General features: G+C 44.4%; 1 protein-coding gene across 1 annotated transcript; it reads left to right on the top strand.

The window, feature by feature from the left end:
- The first annotated feature begins 83 nt into the window (after window positions 1-83).
- Window positions 84-16,785, top strand: LOC138199274 (protein NLRC3-like). The gene is made up of 8 exons (XM_069151219.1): window positions 84-121; window positions 5,107-5,357; window positions 5,444-7,445; window positions 13,055-13,228; window positions 13,950-14,132; window positions 14,886-15,068; window positions 15,654-15,836; window positions 16,599-16,785. The coding sequence occupies exons 2-8, from the start codon at window positions 5,129-5,131 to the stop codon at window positions 16,783-16,785; spliced, it is 3,141 nt and encodes a 1,046-aa protein (XP_069007320.1). The 5' UTR covers window positions 84-121; window positions 5,107-5,128.
- The last annotated feature ends 6,829 nt before the right edge of the window (window positions 16,786-23,614 follow it).

The following is a 23,614-nucleotide window of genomic DNA, read 5'->3' as shown; positions in this document are numbered from 1 at the left end:
CTACACCACCACTTTTACACACAGTCTATGGTTTACACTGCAGACAAATTCATGTCAGAGGAGTTTTTCCAATACGAGGGTGTTTCTGGTATTTGGTCCACCAGCTTCAGGAGACGTTCAGGTAACACCATGAAAGAGCATCTTTTCACTCTGATTTAATACCAGGCCTCAGACTGTCAGTGGAAGAACTGTTTTTAGTCCATCAATCAATGGCCACGAATATCAAAACGTACAGTGAGGTTTTAAATGAATGTATTTTTAATCCTCTACATGGTCAGCCACGAGAGGGCGCCAAACTACCAGGTTACTGGACGTGGAGCAGGGGTGTTCTCCTGGAGGAGGTCTCATCCTTACTGGAGGAGGTCTCATCTTTACTGGAGGTGGTCTCATCTTTAATGGAGGGAGGTGGTCTCATCTTTACTGGAGGAGGTCTCATCTTTACTGGAGGAGGTCTCATCTTTACTGGAGGAGGTCTCATCTTTAATGGAGGGAGGTGGTCTCATCTTTACTGGAGGAGGTCTCATCTTTAATGGAGGGAGGTGGTCTCATCTTTACTGGAGGAGGTCTCATCTTTACTGGAGGAGGTCTCATCTTTAATGGAGGGAGGTGGTCTCATCCTTACTGGAGGAGGTCTCATCTTTAATGGAGGGAGGTGGTCTCATCTTTACTGGAGGAGGTCTCATCTTTACTGGAGGAGGTCTCATCTTTAATGGAGGGAGGTGGTCTCATCTTTACTGGAGGAGGTCTCATCTTTAATGGAGGGAGGTGGTCTCATCTTTACTGGAGGAGGTCTCATCTTTACTGGAGGAGGTCTCATCTTTACTGGAGGAGGTCTCATCTTTACTGGAGGGTGGTCTCATCTTTACTGGAGGAGGTCTCATCTTTACTGGAGGGTGGTCTCATCTTTACTGGAGGAGGTCTCATCTTTACTGGAGGGTGGTCCCATCGGTCCCAGTCGTCCAGACAAACCTCTTTCCTGTCGAGGTCCTGCAGTTTGGCGTCCTGCTGTGGGTGTTCACTCCTGCAGCTGGCGTCCCGTCCAGGCTTCTTCTGCTGGTACCGTTGGATCTTTTTTAGGACCAATGACCAGGGTTCACTGATGCAACAGCTGTCTTTGGCAAAAATGATCTTCTGAGGTTTGTCCAGGTAGAGAGATGACTGGACTTATCCTCACTAGATTATCAAAAACTCTTCTTATGAGCGGAGAGAGACAATAGAACAACGGTGTTGTCTGTTGCAGGCGATAATTGAACTCAATTAAAAGCACGCGTTCTTCACTCGGCTGGAAGTTTACTTAACGTTAATAAAAATATAGTGTGGTAACTGTAACGATCGGAAAGTGTGAGATTAATTTAAAGGGGGAGTGACTCATAATAATAGTAATAATAATAATAATAATAATAATAATAATAATAAAAGGTAGGAAGTGTTGATTAATTCTGGTGCGTTTCATGATGCGAAAGCTTTGGGGAGTTTTTCTGGAGACCAGCGGTGTCCTGCGTCGTCACTTCTTGTGACTTCAGGATGTCCTGATGCTCTGTGTGCTGAAGAGGAGGTCTCGCTACATATCGCAGAAAGATGACTTGAGGAGAAAGTTGATGAATATCTGTGTTGCAATCCTGCTTTTATTTGGTCGTTGACAGAAGCAGAGACATCCCAGAAAAACCCAAAAGAAATAAAGCTACATCAGGTGATTTGTGGGTTCAAGATCTTTAGTGCTCGACAGAAGGAAGCAGCTCATTTCACTAAAAGTAAAGCAGAGCTGGTGGAATAGAAACATCTACCAAGGTTTCACATCTTCATGTTCTGGACTGTAAACTACAGTATTTGTAATCACTGGTGCAGTTCCCATTCAACGTAGTCTGTTTGGCAGCATGATTCCTGGCTTGTGGTATTGCTGTGAAGCTTTCTGTTAAGAGAGTGAAGTTTCACCAGGATGAAGAACAGCCATCAGTCCTCGTTATCAGTCACTACACAGTCTCCGGTCTGTCCTCTGTCCTCCGTCCTCTTCAGCAGAGTTTGTCCAGTTCAACGTTAACGAACGTGAACTCAACAGCTTCACATTTCTACCTTCATCCTCTGCTCCAGGTTCAGTTAGTTCTTCTTCACAGATGTGCTACCTCGGGTCGGTCCCTCTCTGGATCCCAAATCCAGCTATTTTATATTCTCCCTTCTGCTCGCTCAACCTGGTTACTACCGTAGTTTGAGGGTTGATTTGACTTCGGCACTCCAAAGTGAAAGTGCAGCTTCGGGCTCTTCTCCTTAGTGTTGATGCTTCCAGTACAATTAGCAGAAAACGTCTGATGGAGGCCGACCCAAAGGAAAAGGAAAGCTGTTCTTCAACCATTTGTAGTAGAAGCATGAGTTTGGTCTCTTTTAAAGGAAACACTGTGAAGTTTGAACCCCGACAGTCAGAGTCACTACAGGTGTTACTGACACTGACTTCTACAAGGTTGAACACACAAAGGTTTGTAATTCTGGCCTGAATTCTTTTTGTAAAAACGTGCCTGTAAATGACTGAAGCTGTGAGGTATCAGCTGGACAACACAATGAGGCTCCAGTATGAAATCTGACCTCGTCCAGATTCAAAGGTGACAACAATAATACAGAAAGATCATGTTTTACATGTTTTTTTTCTGAGGGTATATGTCCAGTCGTTTCCAAAGAAAATGAAGACATAAATAGTTTGGTGGAAAATGTCATTTACATGAAAAAAGAACGGATCAAACTATTTCCAAAAACACATATGAGCACTATAAAGTTTGTAAAAGGTCCATCTGACATCGTTTTCATGATAAAAGTCTTAAAAATCAGCCATCCAAACATTTCAGCCCAAACACACGACGCACAGGAAGAGAGTGGAGGATTACTATCTTGACAGCCAAAGAGTCAGGAAGCCGAAGAACCGCCCCTGAAAGACAAATATCCTGTTCAGAATCTCATTGGTTATACAAAGCGTCAATCATCGCCGAAGTAGCTTGTGATTGGCTGCAGATGTAAACAACAGAAGAGGGGTGGACACTTTCACTCAACACGCGCTCCGGTTGGCTTCAGGCTGGAGACGGGATTTAGAGGGTCTTATTGGCTCAGTGAGGTGTCAATCAAACGGCGTCGGCCAAATTAGGTAGCGTGTAGATCAGACAAGGCAGAGCTGGCTTTGTGTCAGGACCCCTGCTGTGTTCCTGGACAATCTGGAGATTGATGAACACAACGTGTTGTTCCAAACGACGCCACCACGGCTCGTGTTTCTTCCGGATAGATTCCTGCTTTTTGGACTGAATACTTTGCTGGATTTACTGGACCTTTGCTGACTGAACCAGAACGGTTCTGTTGGACTGTTCCGGGTCAGTGTGGGACTCTGAGGCTGTTTTGTTGAGTTACATCTAAACTGTAATCGTTTGTTAGTTTAGTAGTGGTCTGACAGCTGTTTACTTTCCAAACACAGTCTGAACATATCTATTACAATTTATGATGATCGGACAAATCATTAACGAATTATAGCCAATTTCCTTCTAAGCTCCGCCCCTCTGAAAGTTATTGGTCAATATCTTGAAATCCAAATAAGACATTAAAAAGCTTCATCCAACTTTTAACCAGCTTTGTCTGATGAGCTCCAGATAAGTTGGTGGCATTGGGACCTACGGTTTAGGAGACTTCAAAATGTGTGAAATGGAATTTTTAAACCTTAATTATAGCGTCAACATTTTTCTGATTTTGGTCATCTTTCTTCAGCAAGTCACACACATCATTTCCAGTCATTGTGCCAACTTTCATGTTTCTAGCTCATTCCAGCTCATGAGAATTTGAACTGTGGCAGAAGACAAATAACAACTAGAATGTGCATTTCCTGCAGTAAATGGTGTGAATGCTGCGAGCTGCTGCAGCGTGCCTTAAGCTGCTGGATGCACCGGTTCTGCTGCTGCAGCTGCAGTTGCGTCCTGTTTTGGAGGCAGAAAAAGGGAAAACGCAGACGTGAAAGGTTGGCCCAAGCTGGTATCGAACCTGCGTACTGTTTTAGAGAAGACTTCAACACAAGGTCACACCAATACAGAGACAAGCGTCGTGCTTGGGAGGAAAGAAAGTGGAATAACATTGAAGAAACTGGATCCAAGCTGGTATCGAACCAGACATCTCTGGCTGAGAGTTCTAGTCGTCATGTCTCTAAATCACCTGTCACATCAGATCGATGTAGACATGGACACGTTCAACACGCAAAATGTTCCTGCTCACGTTGTGAAAGGAAACAAATCATAAATGGTGCTCTGCTGCCCCCCTCTGGATTGTAACAGGAACTGAGGTTTGCTGCATTACCTGTCAGCATGGAGGAATGAGCAGCCTTTACCTAGAAGTTGGCTTGTGATCTTCTACTTTAGCTTCACTTTCATAGCACAATACAGGAATATTATATTATAAGAGTTTAGAGAAAACTAGAACAGAAATCAAAAGGCCTGGAAATAAACCACGACAAAGATTTTATGGAAAATGCTTCATATTTTCATATTTATAACTCCTATCCAAATGAAAAGTAAAAGCACCATCGTCCTGAAAGAGCTGAACATTTTGATAGTTTGATTGTTTCTGTAAGTGTACGAACTGTAGCAGCATTCACACTAATAAAGATTGAAAGATCATCATAAACCGGCACAGAAACAACAGTGTTCGGTCCGATGTGGCTTGAACCCTGATGATGAACAGAAACAGGAACCAGAAGCACCACTGCTCTGTGTCCCGGTTTATTAGAGCTCTTCTCCAGTTGAAGGAACCCAGGCTGCTATCACAGCGACTGGAGAACAGGGAAGGACGTCATCACCTGTCTGTGGTGGGATGTTCATGCTGGGAAGTAACTGTCAATCAAAGTGTTTGTATCAATAGAAAGCTGCAGGCAGATCACAGTGTTTAATAAGAGCAGTTCATGAGTTCCTGAACAGTGGAAATAGAAGGAAGCATCATCTTCATCACAGACCAAAGGCTGAATAGCTTCACTTTCACTGTCCTCTGAGTCCTCTGTGTCCTCTGTGTCCTCTGAGCTTCTGACAGAAACCTTAAATCCTGATATTTTTAACAACAACAGCAAAATATTTTACTGATCATGAAATGTGTTGACAGGGTGAGGAAGAGGAGCGGTGTGATGAAGAGGAGCGGTGTCTCTGAGGACCAGCTGTCCTGCTGTGTTCTGTGTCAGGACGTCCTGAAGGATCCCGTCTCCACCAGCTGTGGACACTGGTTCTGCAGACGGTGCATCACCTCCTACTGGGACCAGTCGGCTCCATCAGGAGACTTCTCCTGTCCCACGTGTGGACAAAGATCCAGAACCGGACCTGGACCACAGACAGACAGTCAGACCAGCACTGGACAAAGTAAGACTGTCCATTTCCTCTTCCTGTCTTTGTTTGTGTGCAGCTTCTCTTTCTTTAGTCTGACAGATGTTCTCTTCTTTGTCCAGATGTTGGTCTGCAGCAGGTTTTAGATGAACATAAGATCAGTGTGAGGAGGAGATGTGAACATGTGACTGAAGGAAGTGATGAAAGAGGAAGTGGAACCCTCCTGAAGAGGATCTACACGGAGCTCTACATCACAGAGGGACGGAGTGAAGAGGTTGATACCCAACATGAGGTGATGCAGCTGGAGACCAAGAAGAAGATCCTCCATGATGCTCCAATCAAGTGCCACGACATCTTTAAAGCCTTCCCCGACCAGCAGAGACCCATCAGAGTGGTTCTGACCAACGGCGTCGCCGGTGTCGGAAAAACCTTCTCGGTGCAGAAGTTCTCTCTGGACTGGGCCGAGGGCTCGGAGAACCAGGACGTCAGCGTGGTGATTCTGCTGTCGTTCAGGGAGCTGAACTTGATCCGAGATGAGCGGTACAGTCTTCTCACGCTGCTCCGTGTTTTCCATCCGACGTTCCAGAAGGTCTCAGCAGAGCAGCTCGCTGTCTGGAAGCTTCTGTTCATCTTGGACGGCCTGGATGAAAGCAGACTCTCTCTGGACTTCAGCAGCAGGAAGCTTGTGTCTGATGTCACTCACGAGTCCTCCGTCGACGTGCTGCTGACCAACCTCATCGAGGGGAATCTGCTTCCCTCAGCTCTCGTCTGGATAACTTCCCGACCCGCGGCGGCCAATCAGATCCCTCCTGAGTGTGTGGACAGACTGACAGAAGTACGAGGCTTCACTGACGCCCAGAAGGAGGAGTACTTCAGGAGGAGGTTCGCTGATGAAGAGCGGTCCAGCAGCATCATCTCCCACATCAAGACCTCCAGGAGCCTCCACATCATGTGTGGAATCCCCGTCTTCTGCTGGATCAGCGCTACGGTTCTGGACCACATGTTGACCACCGAGCAGAGAGGAGAGCTGCCCAAGACCCTGACTGACATGTACTCACACTTCCTGCTGGTTCAGACCAAGAGGAAGAAGAAGAAGTACGACGGACATGAGACGAGTCCACAGGAGCTGACGGAGGCTGATGGGGAAGTTCTTCTGAAGCTGGGGAGGCTGGCGTTTGAACATCTGGAGGAAGGAAACATCATGTTCTACCAAGAAGACCTGCAGCGGTGCGGTCTGGACGTCACAGAGGCCTCGGTGTACTCAGGAGTTTGTACAGAGATCTTCCAGAGAGAGTGTGTGATCTTCCAGAAAATAGTCTACTGCTTTGTTCATCTGAGCGTTCAGGAGTTTCTGGCTGCAGTCTACATGTTCCACTGTATCTCCACCAGGAACACAGAGCTGCTGCAGGACTTCCTGGGAGAAGACGACAGAGACTCATCTCTGGATGACTCCCTGGGAGAAGACAACAGAGAATCATCTCTGGATGACTTCCTGGGAGAAGACGACAGAGACTCATCTCATGATGACTCCCTGGGAGAAGACGACAGAGACTCATCTCTGGATGACTCCCTGGGAGAAGACGACAGAGAATCATCTCTGGATGACTCCCTGGGAGAAGACGACAGAGAATCATCTCTGGATGACTCCCTGGGAGAAGACGACAGAGAATCATCTCTGGATGACTTCCTGAAGGGAGTCATGTTAAAATCCCTCCAAAGTCAGAATGGCCACCTGGACCTGTTTGTTCGCTTCCTTCATGGCCTCTTTCTGGAGTCCAACCAGAGACTCTTACGAGACCTGCTGGGTCAGAAAGAGAGCAGTCCAGAGATCATCCAGAGAACCATCAAGAACCTGAAGGAGATGAACAGTCGTAAAATCTCTCCAGACAGAAGCATCAACATCTTCCACTGTCTGATGGAGATGAACGACCTCTCAGTCCATCAGGAGATCCAAGAGTTCCTGAAATCAGAGAAGAAACTCTCTGAGATCCACTGCTCAGGTCTGGCCTCCATGCTGCAGATGTCAGAGGAGGTTCTGGATGAGTTGGACCTGAAGAAGTACAAGACATCATCAGAGGGACGACGGAGACTGATCCCAGCTGTGAGGAACTGCAGGACGTTTCGGTGAGTCCACATGTGATCATTGACGTGATCAATCAGATCAGTAGTTTGGTTCTTCACAGACACACAGGATGCATTTCTTTAGTTCAAACAGCTGATGGTCAGTTGTGTTGTTTAAGAAGCTGTGAGGATTCAAATGTAGATTGTTCTAGCTGGTTGTGATTAATGCTGATCACATGATCAAACTGTTCTTCTGCTGATCTGCAGGTATTTCTACATGATCTGTGAACCTTTCATTTGTCAGTAGATCATTAGTTGGGATGTTCCAGTCGGGTCGATCCATCCTTTTTCAACTGATGGGTATTGATGACACTGAGCTGTATTCAGCTCTGATCCTTTGTGTTACGTCAGCTGTCACATGGTGTCGTGAACAGAGAGCTCAGTTTGTGTCAGGATGGAGAGCTGAACTCTGACATGTGGAGATGTGAAGTCTGTCATGATATTAAAAAGAAAGCAGCACAACAGGCTGTAACATGTGATGCAGCATTTAGTGAGGTGGTAACAGAGCTGCGTTCAGGACCACTACAGCTACGATAGAAACTCTCAGTGAAATCCAGTCACTTCACTCAGGTCACTGATGAAGTGGAAGTGAGGTTTGTATGTGTTGTCCAGCTTGAAGGTGTCTCTTTTGGAGCAGAGGCTTCTTGGTTGGACGGCAGCCTCTCAGTCCTCCGCAGTGGAAAATTTAGCTGACTGTAAGGCAAGGCACGTTCATTTGTACATCACATTTCAACAACAAGGTCATTCAAAGGGTTTCACATAAAACTATTAAAAACATCAAAACATCAGGCGAAAGAAAAGAACAGTTATTAAAACATTAAAAACAATCATTCAAACATTTAACAAACTAAAAATAGAATAAAAGTTACAGTGCAGTTTAAGAAATAAAATACAGTAATAAAAAGCAGAAATGGGAGAAATGAATCAACATCATTCAATCTGGTTCAATGAAAGGCAGCAAACAGAAAAGTCTTCAGTCCAAAAACAATGACTTCTGTTTTATCTTTGTTTAATTGAAGAAACTTCTGGCACATCCAGGTGTTGATTAGTTCAATGCATTTACAACCCTTGTATGGGATTATAGTCCGCTGGCGATATAGTTATGTAGATTTGTGTCGTCTGCATAATTATGATAACACACTTTGTTGTTTTCCATAATCTGTAGATGTTGAACAGAAGAGGCCCCAGAATTGAACCTTGGGGAACACCACATGTCCTTTTAGTGCGCTCTGATGTGTGATTAGCTGCAGACACAAAGTACTCTCACTCCTTCCAGTAGGATTCAAACCAGTTTAGTGCCGGAGAGTCGTACCCAGTTTTCTGGTCTGTCTAGTAGTATTTCATGGTCGATGGTCGACCGTGTCGAATGCAGCACTGAGATCCAGTAATACTCAGACTGAAGTTCTGCCACCGTCTGTGTTTCAGTGGATGTCATTGAAAACCTCAACAAGAGCAGCTTCAGTCCTGTGTTGCTATTGGAAGCCTGACTGGAAGACATCAAAACACTTATTTACAGCCAAGAAGTTGTTCAGCTGTTGAAAAACAACTTTTTCAATTATTTTGTTTAAAAATGGAGGTTTGATATTGGTCTATAATTTTTCATTGTTGTGGAGTCTAAATTATCCTTCTTTAGAAGTGGTCTAATAACTGCAGTTTTTCGGGCCTGTGGGAAGACACCTGAGAAGGTTTGAGTTTACAGTTTGTAAAAGATCATTGGTCATGCAGTTAGAAATATTTTTGAAAAGGTGTGTTGGTAAAATATCCAAGCAGCAGGAGGAGGACTTCAGATGTTGGATAATGTCTTCCAGACTTCCACGGTTGATTGATTGAAATTGTGCCGTGATATTTGAATGGACATTATTTAGAGATGGGGACAACACATATCCTGTGGTTGGTGTGGACACTGACTGCTGGTTTCATTCTCCCAGGTGGAGTGAAGCTCAGCAGCTACTGACTGGAGGTTTGTTAGCCGGTCGACGGGAGCAAATAAGGTGCTGTATTGTTATTGTTTCTGGTTATGATGTCAGAGAAGAAGGACTGCCTTGTATTTCTCAGTTCCAGATTATAACTGCGAAGTCTTTCTTTATAGATGTCACAGTGAACCTGGAGATTTGTTTTCCACCTGCGTTCAGCTTTTCAACTCTCTTTTCTCTATTCTGACCAGCGTGGCATTTCTCCAACGAGATCTTTGGTCACCAGAGACAACCTTCACTTCAGTCAACGCCATCAACATGTTTAACTTTAGAGTTGAAGCTATCTACTAGCTCATTGACTGAGATGCCAGAGATGGCTGGTGTGGAGGAGAACCTCTGAGTAAATAGTTCACTGGTGTTTTCAGAGGTGTAACGCTTCGTCACCACCTCGGTTTGGACATTTGTGTCTCAAGAGATTGAACTCTCAAAGAAAACACAGGAATGATCAGAGAGGCAACCTTGGAGATGTTTAGACCTTTGGTGATGATGAGGTCCAGGTTGTGTCCTCTGTTGTGGGGGGGTCCTGTCACATGCTGAGTGAGATCATAGTTATCAAGGACAGCACATAGTTCTATAGACCTTCTGTCCTGGAGATTATCAACATGGATATTAAAATCACCAACAATAACCACACAGTCAGAATCAATACAGATTAGAGACAGCAGAGAAGGTTGCACAGTATTTAGGAGGTCTGTAAATGTTTAGGAATAAAACTCGAGAGGAGTTCAGAGCTACATATTCAAAAGAAGTCAAATCTGCTTGCATTGAAGAATCATTAAATAAAATAGAAACTCCACCTCCTTTCTTATGAGCTCTTGTTTCACTCATGAAACTGAAGTTGAGGTGCTGATTCAATAAGATCAGCTGCACTGTTATCTCCGTCCAACCAAGTTTCAGTTAAAAACTAAAAGTCCAGTTTGTTCCGAACATTAAAATCATTGATTAAAAATGTTTTTCTTGACAGAGACCTGACATTTAATAAAGCTAAGTTTAATGTGTTTAAAGCTTTATTTGCCCAATTTACTTGGACAGTCTGTGGCTGACGAGGAATGAATGTGAAGTTTGATAAGTTTGCAGATTTACTCGTTTCTTCGCAGCTTCACTTTTCTTCTTCTACAACCTATCAGGACAGGAATTAGTGTCATTGGACCCAGAAGATATCAATTACTGCCTTTATCAGGTGGGGAGACAGAGGATGGTCGTGGAGCCGTAGTGGAGGTCACCGAGACGTCCAGGGAGGACTCCCACTCTAGATTATTAACTGCTACGCTGCCCTCCTGTTTCTTGGTAGGCCTGGTGGTGCCAGCTAGCTGTCTTAGCTTGCTCTTGTCCACTGTTCAGAGTCCACGGTGAAGCGGTGTCGTTCCCACAGTCCGTTTACCTCCACCTTCAACATTGTTGAAAAGTGTCAATGGCTGACTTAACCTCTAAAAATAAAAGGTCAGAGTAATCCGTAGGTTTCCTGGAGTGGCTCCTCAGATGATCACAAACCAGAAACATAAATAAAAGCAGAAAAATGCCAGCAGAAGCAGGAAGTTCTCCGTCTCTGCCTGTAGACGGAGACTCTGGTGTTGAGCAGCTTCCACTTCATGGTCCATCTGGGCCTCGCTGCTTCTTGGCTTGTTCCTCAGCATCCCAACCAGTTTCCTCTCTGCTGAGGGACAGTTGGGTCTTCTTCCAGACCTCGGTGATGTGGCTCCTCCTCCTGGTAACTTGTCCTCATGTCCAGGTGTTTGAACTGATGATCCTGGAGTCTGCAGGTGTTTAGAAATGTCTCCCACACATTGCTGAGTCGTGTAAATCCACCATCTTCTTCCTCAGACCTTCACTGAGTCCTTGAACGTTAGCTGTCAGTGGATCTGATCCAGCAGGACGTTAAGAGGCCTCGGCCACTTCAGAGACAGTTTGGAGATGAAGAATCTCAGGGAGTGTTTGTACAACCTGGTTTCACTTCTTCACTTCCTCACTGCTGCTGGAAGAAATAAGAGATTCTTTTATTCTCACGTTTCAACTCCAATTCAACAATAAGAAAGAAATCTTCAGGAACAGCCGGATCTCCAGATACAAACCCATTTCATCAAAAGTTGGGACGCTGTTTAAGATGGAAATAAGACCAGAAGAACCGGTCGAGGTGGATGTTCTCCACCTCTGGTTCTGGTTCTTTTAACAGATGTTCTCCACCTCTGGTTCTGCTAACAGATGTTCTCCACCTCTGGTTCTGGTTCTGTTAACAGATTTCTGGTTCTGTTAGATGATCTCCACCTCTGGTTCTGGTTCTGTTAACAGATGTTCTCCATCTCTGGTTCTGGTTCTGTTAACAGATGTCTGGTTCTGTTAGATGATCTCCACTTCTGGTTCTGTTAACAGATGTTCTCCACCTCTGGTTCTGTTCGATGTTCTCCACCTCTAGTTCTGTTAACAGATGTTCTCCACCTATGGTTCTGGTTCTAGCTCTGGTTCTGTTACCGGATGTTCTCTGCCTCTGGTTCTGTTAACAGATGTTCTCCACCTCTAGTTCTGGTTCTGTTACCAGATGTTCTCCACCTCTGGTTCTGTTAACAGATGTGCTCCACCTCTGAGTCTGGTTCTGTTAGATGTTGTCCACCTCTAGTTCTGTTAACAGATGTCCTCCACCTCTGAGTCTGGTTCTGTTAACAAATGTTCTCCACCTCTAGTTTTGTTAACAGATGTTCTCCACCTCTGGTTCTGGTTCTAGCTCTGGTTCTGTTACCAGATGTTCTCCACTTCTGGTTCTGTTAACAGATGTGCTCCACCTGTGGTTCTGGTTCTGTTAGATATTCTACAACTCTGGTTCTGTTAATAGATGTTCTCCACCTCTGAGTCTGGTTCTGTTAACAAATGTTCTCCACCTCTGGTTCTGGTTCTGTTACCAGATGTTCTCCACCTCTGGTTCTAATTCTGTTAGATGTTCTGTTAACAGATGTTCTCCACCTCTGGTTCTGGTTCTGTTAACAGATGTTCTCCACCTGTAGTTCTGGTTCTGTTACCAGTTGTTCTCCACCTGTGGTTCTGGTTCTGTTAGATGTTCTGCACCTCTGGTTCTGTTAACAGACGTTCTCCACATCTGGTTCTGGTTCTATTAGATGCTCTCCACCTCTGGTTCTAGTTCTGTTAGATGTTCTGTACCTCTGGTTCTGTTAACAGATGTTCTCTACCTCTCGCTCTGTTAACAGACGTTCTCCACCTCTGACTCTGGTTCTGTTAACAGATGTTCTCCACCTGTGGTTCTGGTTCTTTTAGATGTTCCCCACCTCTGGTTCCATTAGATGTTCTGCACCTCTGGTTCTGGTTCTGTTAACAGATGTTGTCCCACCTGTGGTTCTGGTTCTGTTAGATGTTGTCCACCCCTGATTCTGGTTCTGTTAATGTTCTCCACCTCTGGTTCTTGTTCTGTTGGAGGTTCTTCCTCTTAAAGTTTTTTTTTTCCTTCCAGCTGTTTCTCATGTTGAACTGTTGGGTTGCTCTCGGGGTTGTTCTGCGGTTCTGTAGAAGAACTTTACTGTGTAAAGAACCCTGAGATGAATAAAGTTCTGATCTGGTGCTGAATAAATCCAACTGAATTGTTTATAAGCTGATATCTGTATTTATAATAACACGTTCTTTATTCTCTCATCACAGATTAACAGGATGTAAAGAACTCTCAGAGACTCACTGTGAAGTCGTGGCCTCAGCTCTGAAGTCCAGCCCCTCCCACCTTAAACATCTGGACCTGAGTTTCAACGACCTGGAGGATTCAGGAGTGAAGCTGTCTGCTGGTCTGGAGAGTCCGAACTGTCGTCTGGAGACTCTGAGGTCAGTTCACTGACTGCTGCTGCTGCAGTTCTTCTCTGTTCATGTGTCACACTTTAGTTCATGTTGGAGATTTCTGAGCACAAATCTGAATAAACTTCAGAGCTTCCAGAAAAGTCCAGATGAGCTTCAGACCTTCAGACTGAAACAGAAACCAAATAATAAAGCGTCTGCATGTTTGTCTGAGCACACAGGTTCACACGTGTTTGAACACAACACTCACATGTCCACATGGACAGTAAAAGACGTGTCATGTCAACAGTCCTCCCTCCTGTCCACTCTGTCTGTGGAGAAGTCCTCTGATCACCTGACTCCAGCGGTACCAGATGGACGACATCATCCACAGCCGTGTTGTGTGAACATGTAAAGCTGACAGTGATCCGTGTCCTCAGCAGTCTGATCACAGATCCAGTCGCTGTGTTTCCTGTGTGAGCTGCAGTGGAGGGACAGGAAGTCAAAGAACCAACGTTGTTCTCAGTCGTCTGTCCCTCTGCTGGATTTCTGATGATTTCAAATCTATTGTAACATGCAGAGAAGATCTGTGAAGATCTGCTGAAACTGAAGATACAGGAAATCTTTGACTGGAGTTTGGAAGGAACTGATGATGTTTGTAGAAGGCCGACATGTTGATGATCCACAGTCACAGATCACAGAGGACAGAGTTCCTCTTTGAAGGAACAACTCATCTGTTTATCTTCATCTCCATCTTTTATTCTTTATTCAGATTGAAGAGCTGCAGTTTGTCAGAGATCAGCTGTGATTCTCTGGGTTCAGCTCTGAAGTCCAACCCCTCCCTTCAGAAACATCTGAAACATCTGGACCTGAGTATCAACAAGCTGCAGGATTCAGGAGTGAAGCAGCTGCGTGGTTTTCTGGAGAGTCCACACTGTAGTCTGGAAACTCTGCAGTAAGACTCCATGTTTTAGTTGTGCTGAGATGAACATGATGTGAAAGTTGTGGAGACACTAAACTGCAGACATCAGCTGATATTCTACTGATCCACACTGAGGATCTTCAGGGGAACGTCTGTTTTCTTCTTCTCTGGTTTAGTCCACTGACTGTGGCAGAGCAACGTCCACATTTAAAACCACAGAAGAAGAAAAATCTTTCACTGGATGATCGACTGTGAAACTGTGAAACTGGATTTCCACCTTAAAGTCTGACATTGAAATAAAAAGCTAAATCTTTTCCACAACATCAGACTGCAACAAATAAATGTTCAGTATGTGCTTGTTCACACTGGTCTGGAGTCATGTGATGATGTTGGACTGAAATATTCAAACAGATCACATCACATGTTGTAGATGTAGTTTGGATCATCTGATGGACTTTTCTTCCACATTCAGTCGACATGTTTGTTTTCTTTGTAAACTTGAGGATCTTCAGAGGAATCTGGGATCAGTTTGTTGGACAACATGAGTTTGTATCGATGGAGCCGCTGGTGGAGCTGCAGAGTTTAAGAGCTGAAGTCACTCCGTCTTTATTGAAGCAGCAGCATGTTGTCCTTCATATTAATGAGAGCTCTTCTTCACTGCTTCTGTTTCACTGTTTCAACCTGCAGCTGTTTGGAGTTTCCATTTTATAAACTGGAACATTGTGAAGCTTCTTCAGCTCTGAACACCATGAAACACTCAACTCACTGCTTTTATTCTTTATTCAGATTGATTGACTGCAGTTTGTCAAAGATCAGCTGTGATTCTCTGGGTTCAGCTCTGAAGTCCAACCCCTCCCTTCTGAAACATCTGAAACATCTGGACCTGAGTTACAACAACCTGCAGGATTCAGCAGTGAAGCAGCTGTGTGGTTTTCTGGAGAGTCCACACTGTAGTCTGGAGACTCTGCAGTAAGTTCACTGTCTGTTCCTGTTGTAGATCTTCTCTGTTTAATCAGCAGCTGCAGCTCCTTCATGTACAAACAGAACCTCCATCTTAAAGCTGTGAATGCTTTTCTGTTCTCTGGTCCTGAACTCAGTGAGTCATCCCAACAGACGAGTGTTTGTTACAGAAAGTGTAGAAAATGTTCTCTGATGTTGTTAAATGAATGTTTGTAATGTGTGTTAAAGAGTCTCAGCTGGAAACAGAAGATCCTCTGAACTCTGATCTGTTGAAACTCAACGATTTCTTTCAGTGTGACCTCACAGATAAAGTCTGATCACTGATATTGATCCTTCACAACACACTCAGATGAAAGCACATCATCAGCTGCAGCTGTTTAAAGTATCAGTAGAGTAGTGATGGTGTAATGAGACCTGACGGAGGTGAGCAGCATCTTGTTGACCTGTGTTGACATGAAGAGGTGGATGAATGTTGTGCTGACATTTGGATGATGTCAGTAGAAGGCTGACATGATGAAGATCCTCAATAACAGAAGGACAAAGTCATTCAAACTGATCACATGATTTTATCTCCATCTTTTATTCTTTATTCAGATTGATGAGCTGCAGTTTGTCAGAGATCAGCTGTGATTCTCTGGGTTCAGCTCTGAAGTCCAACCCCTCCCTTCAGAAACATCTGAAACATCTGGACCTGAGTGAGAACTACCTGCAGGATTCAGGAGTGAAGCAGCTGCGTGGTTTTCTGGAGAGTCCACACTGTAGTCTGGAGACTCTGAAGTAAGACTCCATGTTTTAGTTGTGCTGAGATGAACATGATGTGAAAGTTGTGGAGACACTAAACTGCAGACATCAGCTGATGTTCTTCTGATCCACACTGAGGATCTTCAGGGGAACGTCTGTTTTCTTCTTCTCTGGTTTAGTCCACTGACTGTGGCAGAGCAACGTCCACATTTAAAACCACAGAAGAAGAAAAATCCTTCACTGGATGATCGACTGTGAAACTGTGAAACTGGATTTCCACCTTAAAGTCTGACATTGAAATAAAAAGCTAAATCTTCTCACAACATCAGACTGCAACAAATAAATGTTCAGTATGTGCTTGTTCACACTGGTCTGGAGTCATGTGATGATGTTGGACTGAAATATTCAAACAGGTCACATCACATGTTGTAGATGTAGTTTGGATCATCTGATGGACTTTTCTTCCACATTCAGTCGACATGTTTGTTTTCTTTGTAAACTTGAGGATCTTCAGAGGAATCTGGGATCAGTTTGTTGGACAACATGAGTTTGTATCGATGGAGCCGCTGGTGGAGCTGCAGAGTTTAAGAGCTGAAGTCACTCCGTCTTTATTGCAGCAGCAGCATGTTGTCCTTCATATTAATGAGAGCTCTTCTTCACTGCTTCTGTTTCACTGTTTCAACCTGCAGCTGTTTGGAGTTTACATTTTATAAACTGGAACATTGTGAAGCTTCTTCAGCTCTGAACACCATGAAACACTGAATGATCCTCAACTCACTGCTTTTATTCTTTATTCAGATTGATTGACTGCAGTTTGTCAAAGATCAGCTGTGATTCTCTGGGTTCAGCTCTGAAGTCCAACCCCTCCCTTCTGAAACATCTGAAACATCTGGACCTGAGAGACAACGAGCTGCAGGATTCAGGAGTGAAGCAGCTGCGTGGTTTTTTGAAGAGTCCACAATGTAGTCTGGAGACTCTGAGGTAAGCTCACTGTCTGTTCCTGTTGTAGATCTTCTCTGTTTAATCAGCAGCTGCAGCTCCTTCATGTCCATGTCTCATGTGTCATGTCCATGTCTCATGTTCATGTCCCATGTTCATGTCTCATGTTCATGTCCCATGTTCATGTCTCATGTTCATGTGTCATGTTCATGTCCCATGTTCATGTCTATGTCTCACATCTCATGTTCATGTCCCATGTCTCATGTCTATGTCTCACGTCTCATGTCCATGTCTCAGGACTGAAGTCCTGCTGCTCTTTATTCTGATGTGCTGCATCACTGACTGACAGCTGATGGAGGAAGTTTCTGCACACGCTCAGTTCACCTCTGTTCTCTCTGTTCTCTACAGGTGGAGGTGATCAGTGGAGGAGGACAGGACGAGGTGTGTGTTTGTGTGTGTGTGTGTGTGTATGTGTGTGTGTGTGTGTGTGTGAGACAGTGAAAGTGAAGCTATTCTTCGGTCTGTGATGAAGATGATGCTTCCTTCTATTTCCACTGTTCAGGAACTCATGAACTGCTCTTATTAAACACTGTGATCTGCCTGCAGCTTTCTATTGATACAAACACTTTGATTGACAGTTACTTCCCAGCATGAACATCCCACCACAGACAGGTGATGACGTCCTTCCCTGTTCTCCAGTCGCTGTGATAGCAGCCTGGGTTCCTTCAACTGGAGAAGAGCTCTAATAAACCGGGACACAGAGCAGTGGTGCTTCTGGTTCCTGTTTCTGTTCATCATCAGGGTTCAAGCCACATCGGACCGAACACTGTTGTTTCTGTGCCGGTTTATGATGATCTTTCAATCTTTATTAGTGTGAATGCTGCTACAGTTCGTACACTTACAGAAACAATCAAACTATCAAAATGTTCAGCTCTTTCAGGACGATGGTGCTTTTACTTTTCATTTGGATAGGAGTTATAAATATGAAAATATGAAGCATTTTCCATAAAATCTTTGTCGTGGTTTATTTCCAGGCCTTTTGATTTCTGTTCTAGTTTTCTCTAAACTCTTATAATATAATATTCCTGTATTGTGCTATGAAAGTGAAGCTAAAGTAGAAGATCACAAGCCAACTTCTAGGTAAAGGCTGCTCATTCCTCCATGCTGACAGGTAATGCAGCAAACCTCAGTTCCTGTTACAATCCAGAGGGGGGCAGCAGAGCACCATTTATGATTTGTTTCCTTTCACAACGTGAGCAGGAACATTTTGCGTGTTGAACGTGTCCATGTCTACATCGATCTGATGTGACAGGTGATTTAGAGACATGACGACTAGAACTCTCAGCCAGAGATGTCTGGTTCGATACCAGCTTGGATCCAGTTTCTTCAATGTTATTCCACTTTCTTTCCTCCCAAGCACGACGCTTGTCTCTGTATTGGTGTGACCTTGTGTTGAAGTCTTCTCTAAAACAGTACGCAGGTTCGATACCAGCTTGGGCCAACCTTTCACGTCTGCGTTTTCCCTTTTTCTGCCTCCAAAACAGGACGCAACTGCAGCTGCAGCAGCAGAACCGGTGCATCCAGCAGCTTAAGGCACGCTGCAGCAGCTCGCAGCATTCACACCATTTACTGCAGGAAATGCACATTCTAGTTGTTATTTGTCTTCTGCCACAGTTCAAATTCTCATGAGCTGGAATGAGCTAGAAACATGAAAGTTGGCACAATGACTGGAAATGATGTGTGTGACTTGCTGAAGAAAGATGACCAAAATCAGAAAAATGTTGACGCTATAATTAAGGTTTAAAAATTCCATTTCACACATTTTGAAGTCTCCTAAACCGTAGGTCCCAATGCCACCAACTTATCTGGAGCTCATCAGACAAAGCTGGTTAAAAGTTGGATGAAGCTTTTTAATGTCTTATTTGGATTTCAAGATATTGACCAATAACTTTCAGAGGGGCGGAGCTTAGAAGGAAATTGGCTATAATTCGTTAATGATTTGTCCGATCATCATAAATTGTAATAGATATGTTCAGACTGTGTTTGGAAAGTAAACAGCTGTCAGACCACTACTAAACTAACAAACGATTACAGTTTAGATGTAACTCAACAAAACAGCCTCAGAGTCCCACACTGACCCGGAACAGTCCAACAGAACCGTTCTGGTTCAGTCAGCAAAGGTCCAGTAAATCCAGCAAAGTATTCAGTCCAAAAAGCAGGAATCTATCCGGAAGAAACACGAGCCGTGGTGGCGTCGTTTGGAACAACACGTTGTGTTCATCAATCTCCAGATTGTCCAGGAACACAGCAGGGGTCCTGACACAAAGCCAGCTCTGCCTTGTCTGATCTACACGCTACCTAATTTGGCCGACGCCGTTTGATTGACACCTCACTGAGCCAATAAGACCCTCTAAATCCCGTCTCCAGCCTGAAGCCAACCGGAGCGCGTGTTGAGTGAAAGTGTCCACCCCTCTTCTGTTGTTTACATCTGCAGCCAATCACAAGCTACTTCGGCGATGATTGACGCTTTGTATAACCAATGAGATTCTGAACAGGATATTTGTCTTTCAGGGGCGGTTCTTCGGCTTCCTGACTCTTTGGCTGTCAAGATAGTAATCCTCCACTCTCTTCCTGTGCGTCGTGTGTTTGGGCTGAAATGTTTGGATGGCTGATTTTTAAGACTTTTATCATGAAAACGATGTCAGATGGACCTTTTACAAACTTTATAGTGCTCATATGTGTTTTTGGAAATAGTTTGATCCGTTCTTTTTTCATGTAAATGACATTTTCCACCAAACTATTTATGTCTTCATTTTCTTTGGAAACGACTGGACATATACCCTCAGAAAAAAAACATGTAAAACATGATCTTTCTGTATTATTGTTGTCACCTTTGAATCTGGACGAGGTCAGATTTCATACTGGAGCCTCATTGTGTTGTCCAGCTGATACCTCACAGCTTCAGTCATTTACAGGCACGTTTTTACAAAAAGAATTCAGGCCAGAATTACAAACCTTTGTGTGTTCAACCTTGTAGAAGTCAGTGTCAGTAACACCTGTAGTGACTCTGACTGTCGGGGTTCAAACTTCACAGTGTTTCCTTTAAAAGAGACCAAACTCATGCTTCTACTACAAATGGTTGAAGAACAGCTTTCCTTTTCCTTTGGGTCGGCCTCCATCAGACGTTTTCTGCTAATTGTACTGGAAGCATCAACACTAAGGAGAAGAGCCCGAAGCTGCACTTTCACTTTGGAGTGCCGAAGTCAAATCAACCCTCAAACTACGGTAGTAACCAGGTTGAGCGAGCAGAAGGGAGAATATAAAATAGCTGGATTTGGGATCCAGAGAGGGACCGACCCGAGGTAGCACATCTGTGAAGAAGAACTAACTGAACCTGGAGCAGAGGATGAAGGTAGAAATGTGAAGCTGTTGAGTTCACGTTCGTTAACGTTGAACTGGACAAACTCTGCTGAAGAGGACGGAGGACAGAGGACAGACCGGAGACTGTGTAGTGACTGATAACGAGGACTGATGGCTGTTCTTCATCCTGGTGAAACTTCACTCTCTTAACAGAAAGCTTCACAGCAATACCACAAGCCAGGAATCATGCTGCCAAACAGACTACGTTGAATGGGAACTGCACCAGTGATTACAAATACTGTAGTTTACAGTCCAGAACATGAAGATGTGAAACCTTGTTAGGAAAAACAGTAGCTCATTGTCAGTGTGTAAATTAAGTACTACCATGTGTGCAAAAGTTTCCTTTGGTCTATGTAGGTAGCAGTTGAAAGGTCACTACTACATGCATAGATAACGAATTCCTTTCTGACAGCACACATCATCCCGGAGGAGGAGGAACTGGCTTTAATTTAGTAGAGCACATAGGTTAAAAGAAAACATACCCATAAGGTATGAAGAGCATTGAACCCCTATGCACTCAAGTTATACAACATGTGCACATACTTATAGGAATATAATCACGTGATGTTTTGTAACCCCATGTATACAATAAAAGGAGCAAAGAGGGAAGTCTGATTCGGAGTTGGCTGATGCCAGGTGAAGAGCTTACAACTCTAAGACCCTGCACGGACTTCCCTTGCTGCAAGTAAAACTCAGATATCGTGTCAAGCTTTGTTTTTGTCTGACTGTGGGTTTGATTCTTATCCTATCAGCGCTATGTTACGGTTCTGAACCTAACATACAACTTGGTCCTTCGAGCCGGATCCCAAGATATCGCCGCCCAGTGAGGAGGGAGAGGACACACCGGAGTCTGTCGACAGCCAGGACATCTAGGATGCCTGCAAAAAGACCTGGGGCGTGAATTCGTGGCCAGGCCGGTGCTTTAATGTCTGAACTCCCCTTGGTGGACGACGATTGACGGGATCCTGAATCACCCAGGGAGACAGAAACAACGCCAAAGTAAGGAAAGAGTACGGCTCTATAACCGTGAATGCGCAATTAGGTAACTCCGCCGTAAGGGAGGTAAATTAGGTAACTCCGCCGTAAGGGAGGTAAATTAGGTAACTCCGCCGTAAGGGAGGTCAATTCGGTAGGTAACTCCGCCGTAAGGGAGGTCAATTAGGTCACTCCGCCGTAAGGGAGGTTAACAGAGAGCTCGAGTGAATGTGTGTGTGTGTGTGTGTGTGTGTGTGAGAATGCCACTAGTGGAAACAACAGCACAGGAGGAAACCTAACGGTGTAAACGTAATCCTGTGGTCTGTTAAAGTACACATAGTAGTGGATTAAGGAAAATAGGTCCTGAAAAAGACACGTAGTCTGTAAAGGACACAAAGAATATTGACATAATGGGGAGTGAAAACAGTAAGCCTGCCTTAGAGGGAGACGCCAAGTTTATGGAACGGGCATATCCAGGCAGCACCAGATTCCTAGACAACTGGAAGAAAAAGTTTGATTTTGACGGAAGATTAATGGAAGGGCAATGTAAGAAAGTAGTAGAAGGATTGATACTGAATGTGTCGGGAAAGACAGGGAAAAACAAGCGGCGAAAGGAAGAACAGTTAAGTGTAGCTAGAAAATGGTTAGAGCAAGTAAAAAAAAGGAAAAAAGCAGGGAGAGATAAGCGTACTACACTGCAAGCCACGGCAGTCGTAAATCAGGATGAAGAGACAGGACCCCCGTCTGATATACATAGACAGCGGAGGGAAGAAGCAGAGAGAGCAGTTAGAGCGTTGGAAAGATTAGACGCAGAAGAGGAGCGCCAGAGACAACAGGAAGAAGAAGAGGAACAAAAAGTGATAAACGAAATAGGCCCGACTGCAGCTAGACTAACTAGTCCCATAAGAACTAGAAGTCAGACAGCTAGGGCAACTGGCACGTATCCAGTGTTGACAGCCTATAAAGAAAAATACGGCATAACGAAAAAAAACAACGAATGTGAAGGCTGTGGCACAGGACCCGACCCCCCACCAAAATATAACACTGAAACATACCCCCTAATGGCGGTGGCTAACCCTCATTTCGGCATAAACGGTGACCAAGAACGAACTATTGACGTATACAGACCATGGACGGAGAGCGAATGTGCGGAAGCATGTAAAAGCTTAGGAGACTATGTCACTGATGTGGAGGGATGGATAGAGAGACATAAACAGTTAAGAGACTCCTACCGCCTAAATGGCATAGAAGTAGAACAAACGTTTAAAAGATGTCTCACATATAATTGGAATAGAGTAAGAAGAGTGTACACAGGGAAAGCAGCGGATGGTAACGTCCTAGGCTACGGTACAGCAGAACTAAATGCCCAGATACAACCCGTGTATGACAGCATGACCGAAGTATTCCGACGGAGACCAGACTACGCTAAAATAGCACAATGTAGACAAAAAGAAGGAGAGGACGTACATGAGTACAGGACAAGACTGGAGGGAGTGTTCAGACAGAACAGCGGACTACACGACGACGGTAATCCAGATGGCCCATATCAACAACAATTAAAACAGGCTCTGATGTCAGGCCTCCACCAGAGCATAGCTGACTTTATCAAAAAACACAATGTTAACCACCCGACAGACGGACTCGTCCCATGTATGAACTGGGCTCAACACGCCCAAAGTATTATAAAAAAGAAAAAGAAAAGGACGGCAGAAACAGCAGCCACATACTTATTAGACTATGAGGAACCATCACAAGTCTTTTTCCTCGGCCCGCCCAGAGGCAGGGGGCGTGGAGGAAGGGGGAGAGGCAGAGGAGGATGGGCTCCACTGCGCTACCCCGGAGATAGGGATGACAGCTGTTGGAGGTGTGGCAAAAAAGGACACTATGCACGAGACTGCAGAGCAGAAGACAACTCTGACCAACATGACGAAGAATACGAGCAGTCACTCCCACACAACCCATTTCACAATAGATGACTAGAGAAGGAAAAGGGAGGAAAGGATCAAGGTAGTGTGGACGAGACACCCATACTAGATCTTACAGAAGTATTATTAAATTTCTCGGGAGATCATGAAAAACCCACAAGAGAATTAGAAGTAAACGGAAAACCCATCACATTTTTATGTGATTCAGGTGCAGACAAAACAGTTTTAAAACAACACGTACCTGGTTTAACACCATCAAATGGACGGATTTTTGTGAAATCCGCAAATGGACAGCTTAACTGTCATCGCACATCCAAACCGGTATGGATACGAGACTCACAATCAGGAGAGGAAACCCGAAGTTCAGTGGTAATCTGTCCTGAGTGTCCAGTCAACCTGTTAGGGAGAGACTTACTCTTAGCTATGAAAATATCTATAGTTCCTACCTCTAAAGGAATGGTCGCAGTGGGGAAAGGGGAGGCTGTCGACACACTAGTGGTGCAGAATCATAGCGAACCTTGTTACTACTGGTCCCTCGACATGCCTCAACCAGAC

Source organism: Embiotoca jacksoni, unplaced genomic scaffold (genome assembly GCF_022577435.1).
Source record: "Embiotoca jacksoni isolate LCO1_2020_lvr unplaced genomic scaffold, fEmbJac1.0.p SCAF_17, whole genome shotgun sequence".
NCBI classification, from domain to species: Eukaryota; Metazoa; Chordata; class Actinopteri; family Embiotocidae; genus Embiotoca; species Embiotoca jacksoni.
The sequence above is the reverse complement of the archived record's forward strand: the minus strand, read 5'-3'. Positions and strand labels throughout refer to the sequence as shown.

Bases quoted from the DNA above. Each gene is read 5' to 3' on its own strand.
- LOC138199274 (XM_069151219.1), top strand. From the start codon at position 5,129: ATGAAGAGGAGCGGTGTCTCTGAGGACCAGCTGTCCTGCTGTGTTCTG. The intron at 7,446-13,054 runs GTGAGTCCACAT...CTCTCATCACAG, and splicing joins AGGAACTGCAGGACGTTTCG to ATTAACAGGATGTAAAGAAC. The intron at 15,837-16,598 runs GTAAGACTCCAT...TTCTTTATTCAG, and splicing joins TGTAGTCTGGAGACTCTGAA to ATTGATTGACTGCAGTTTGT.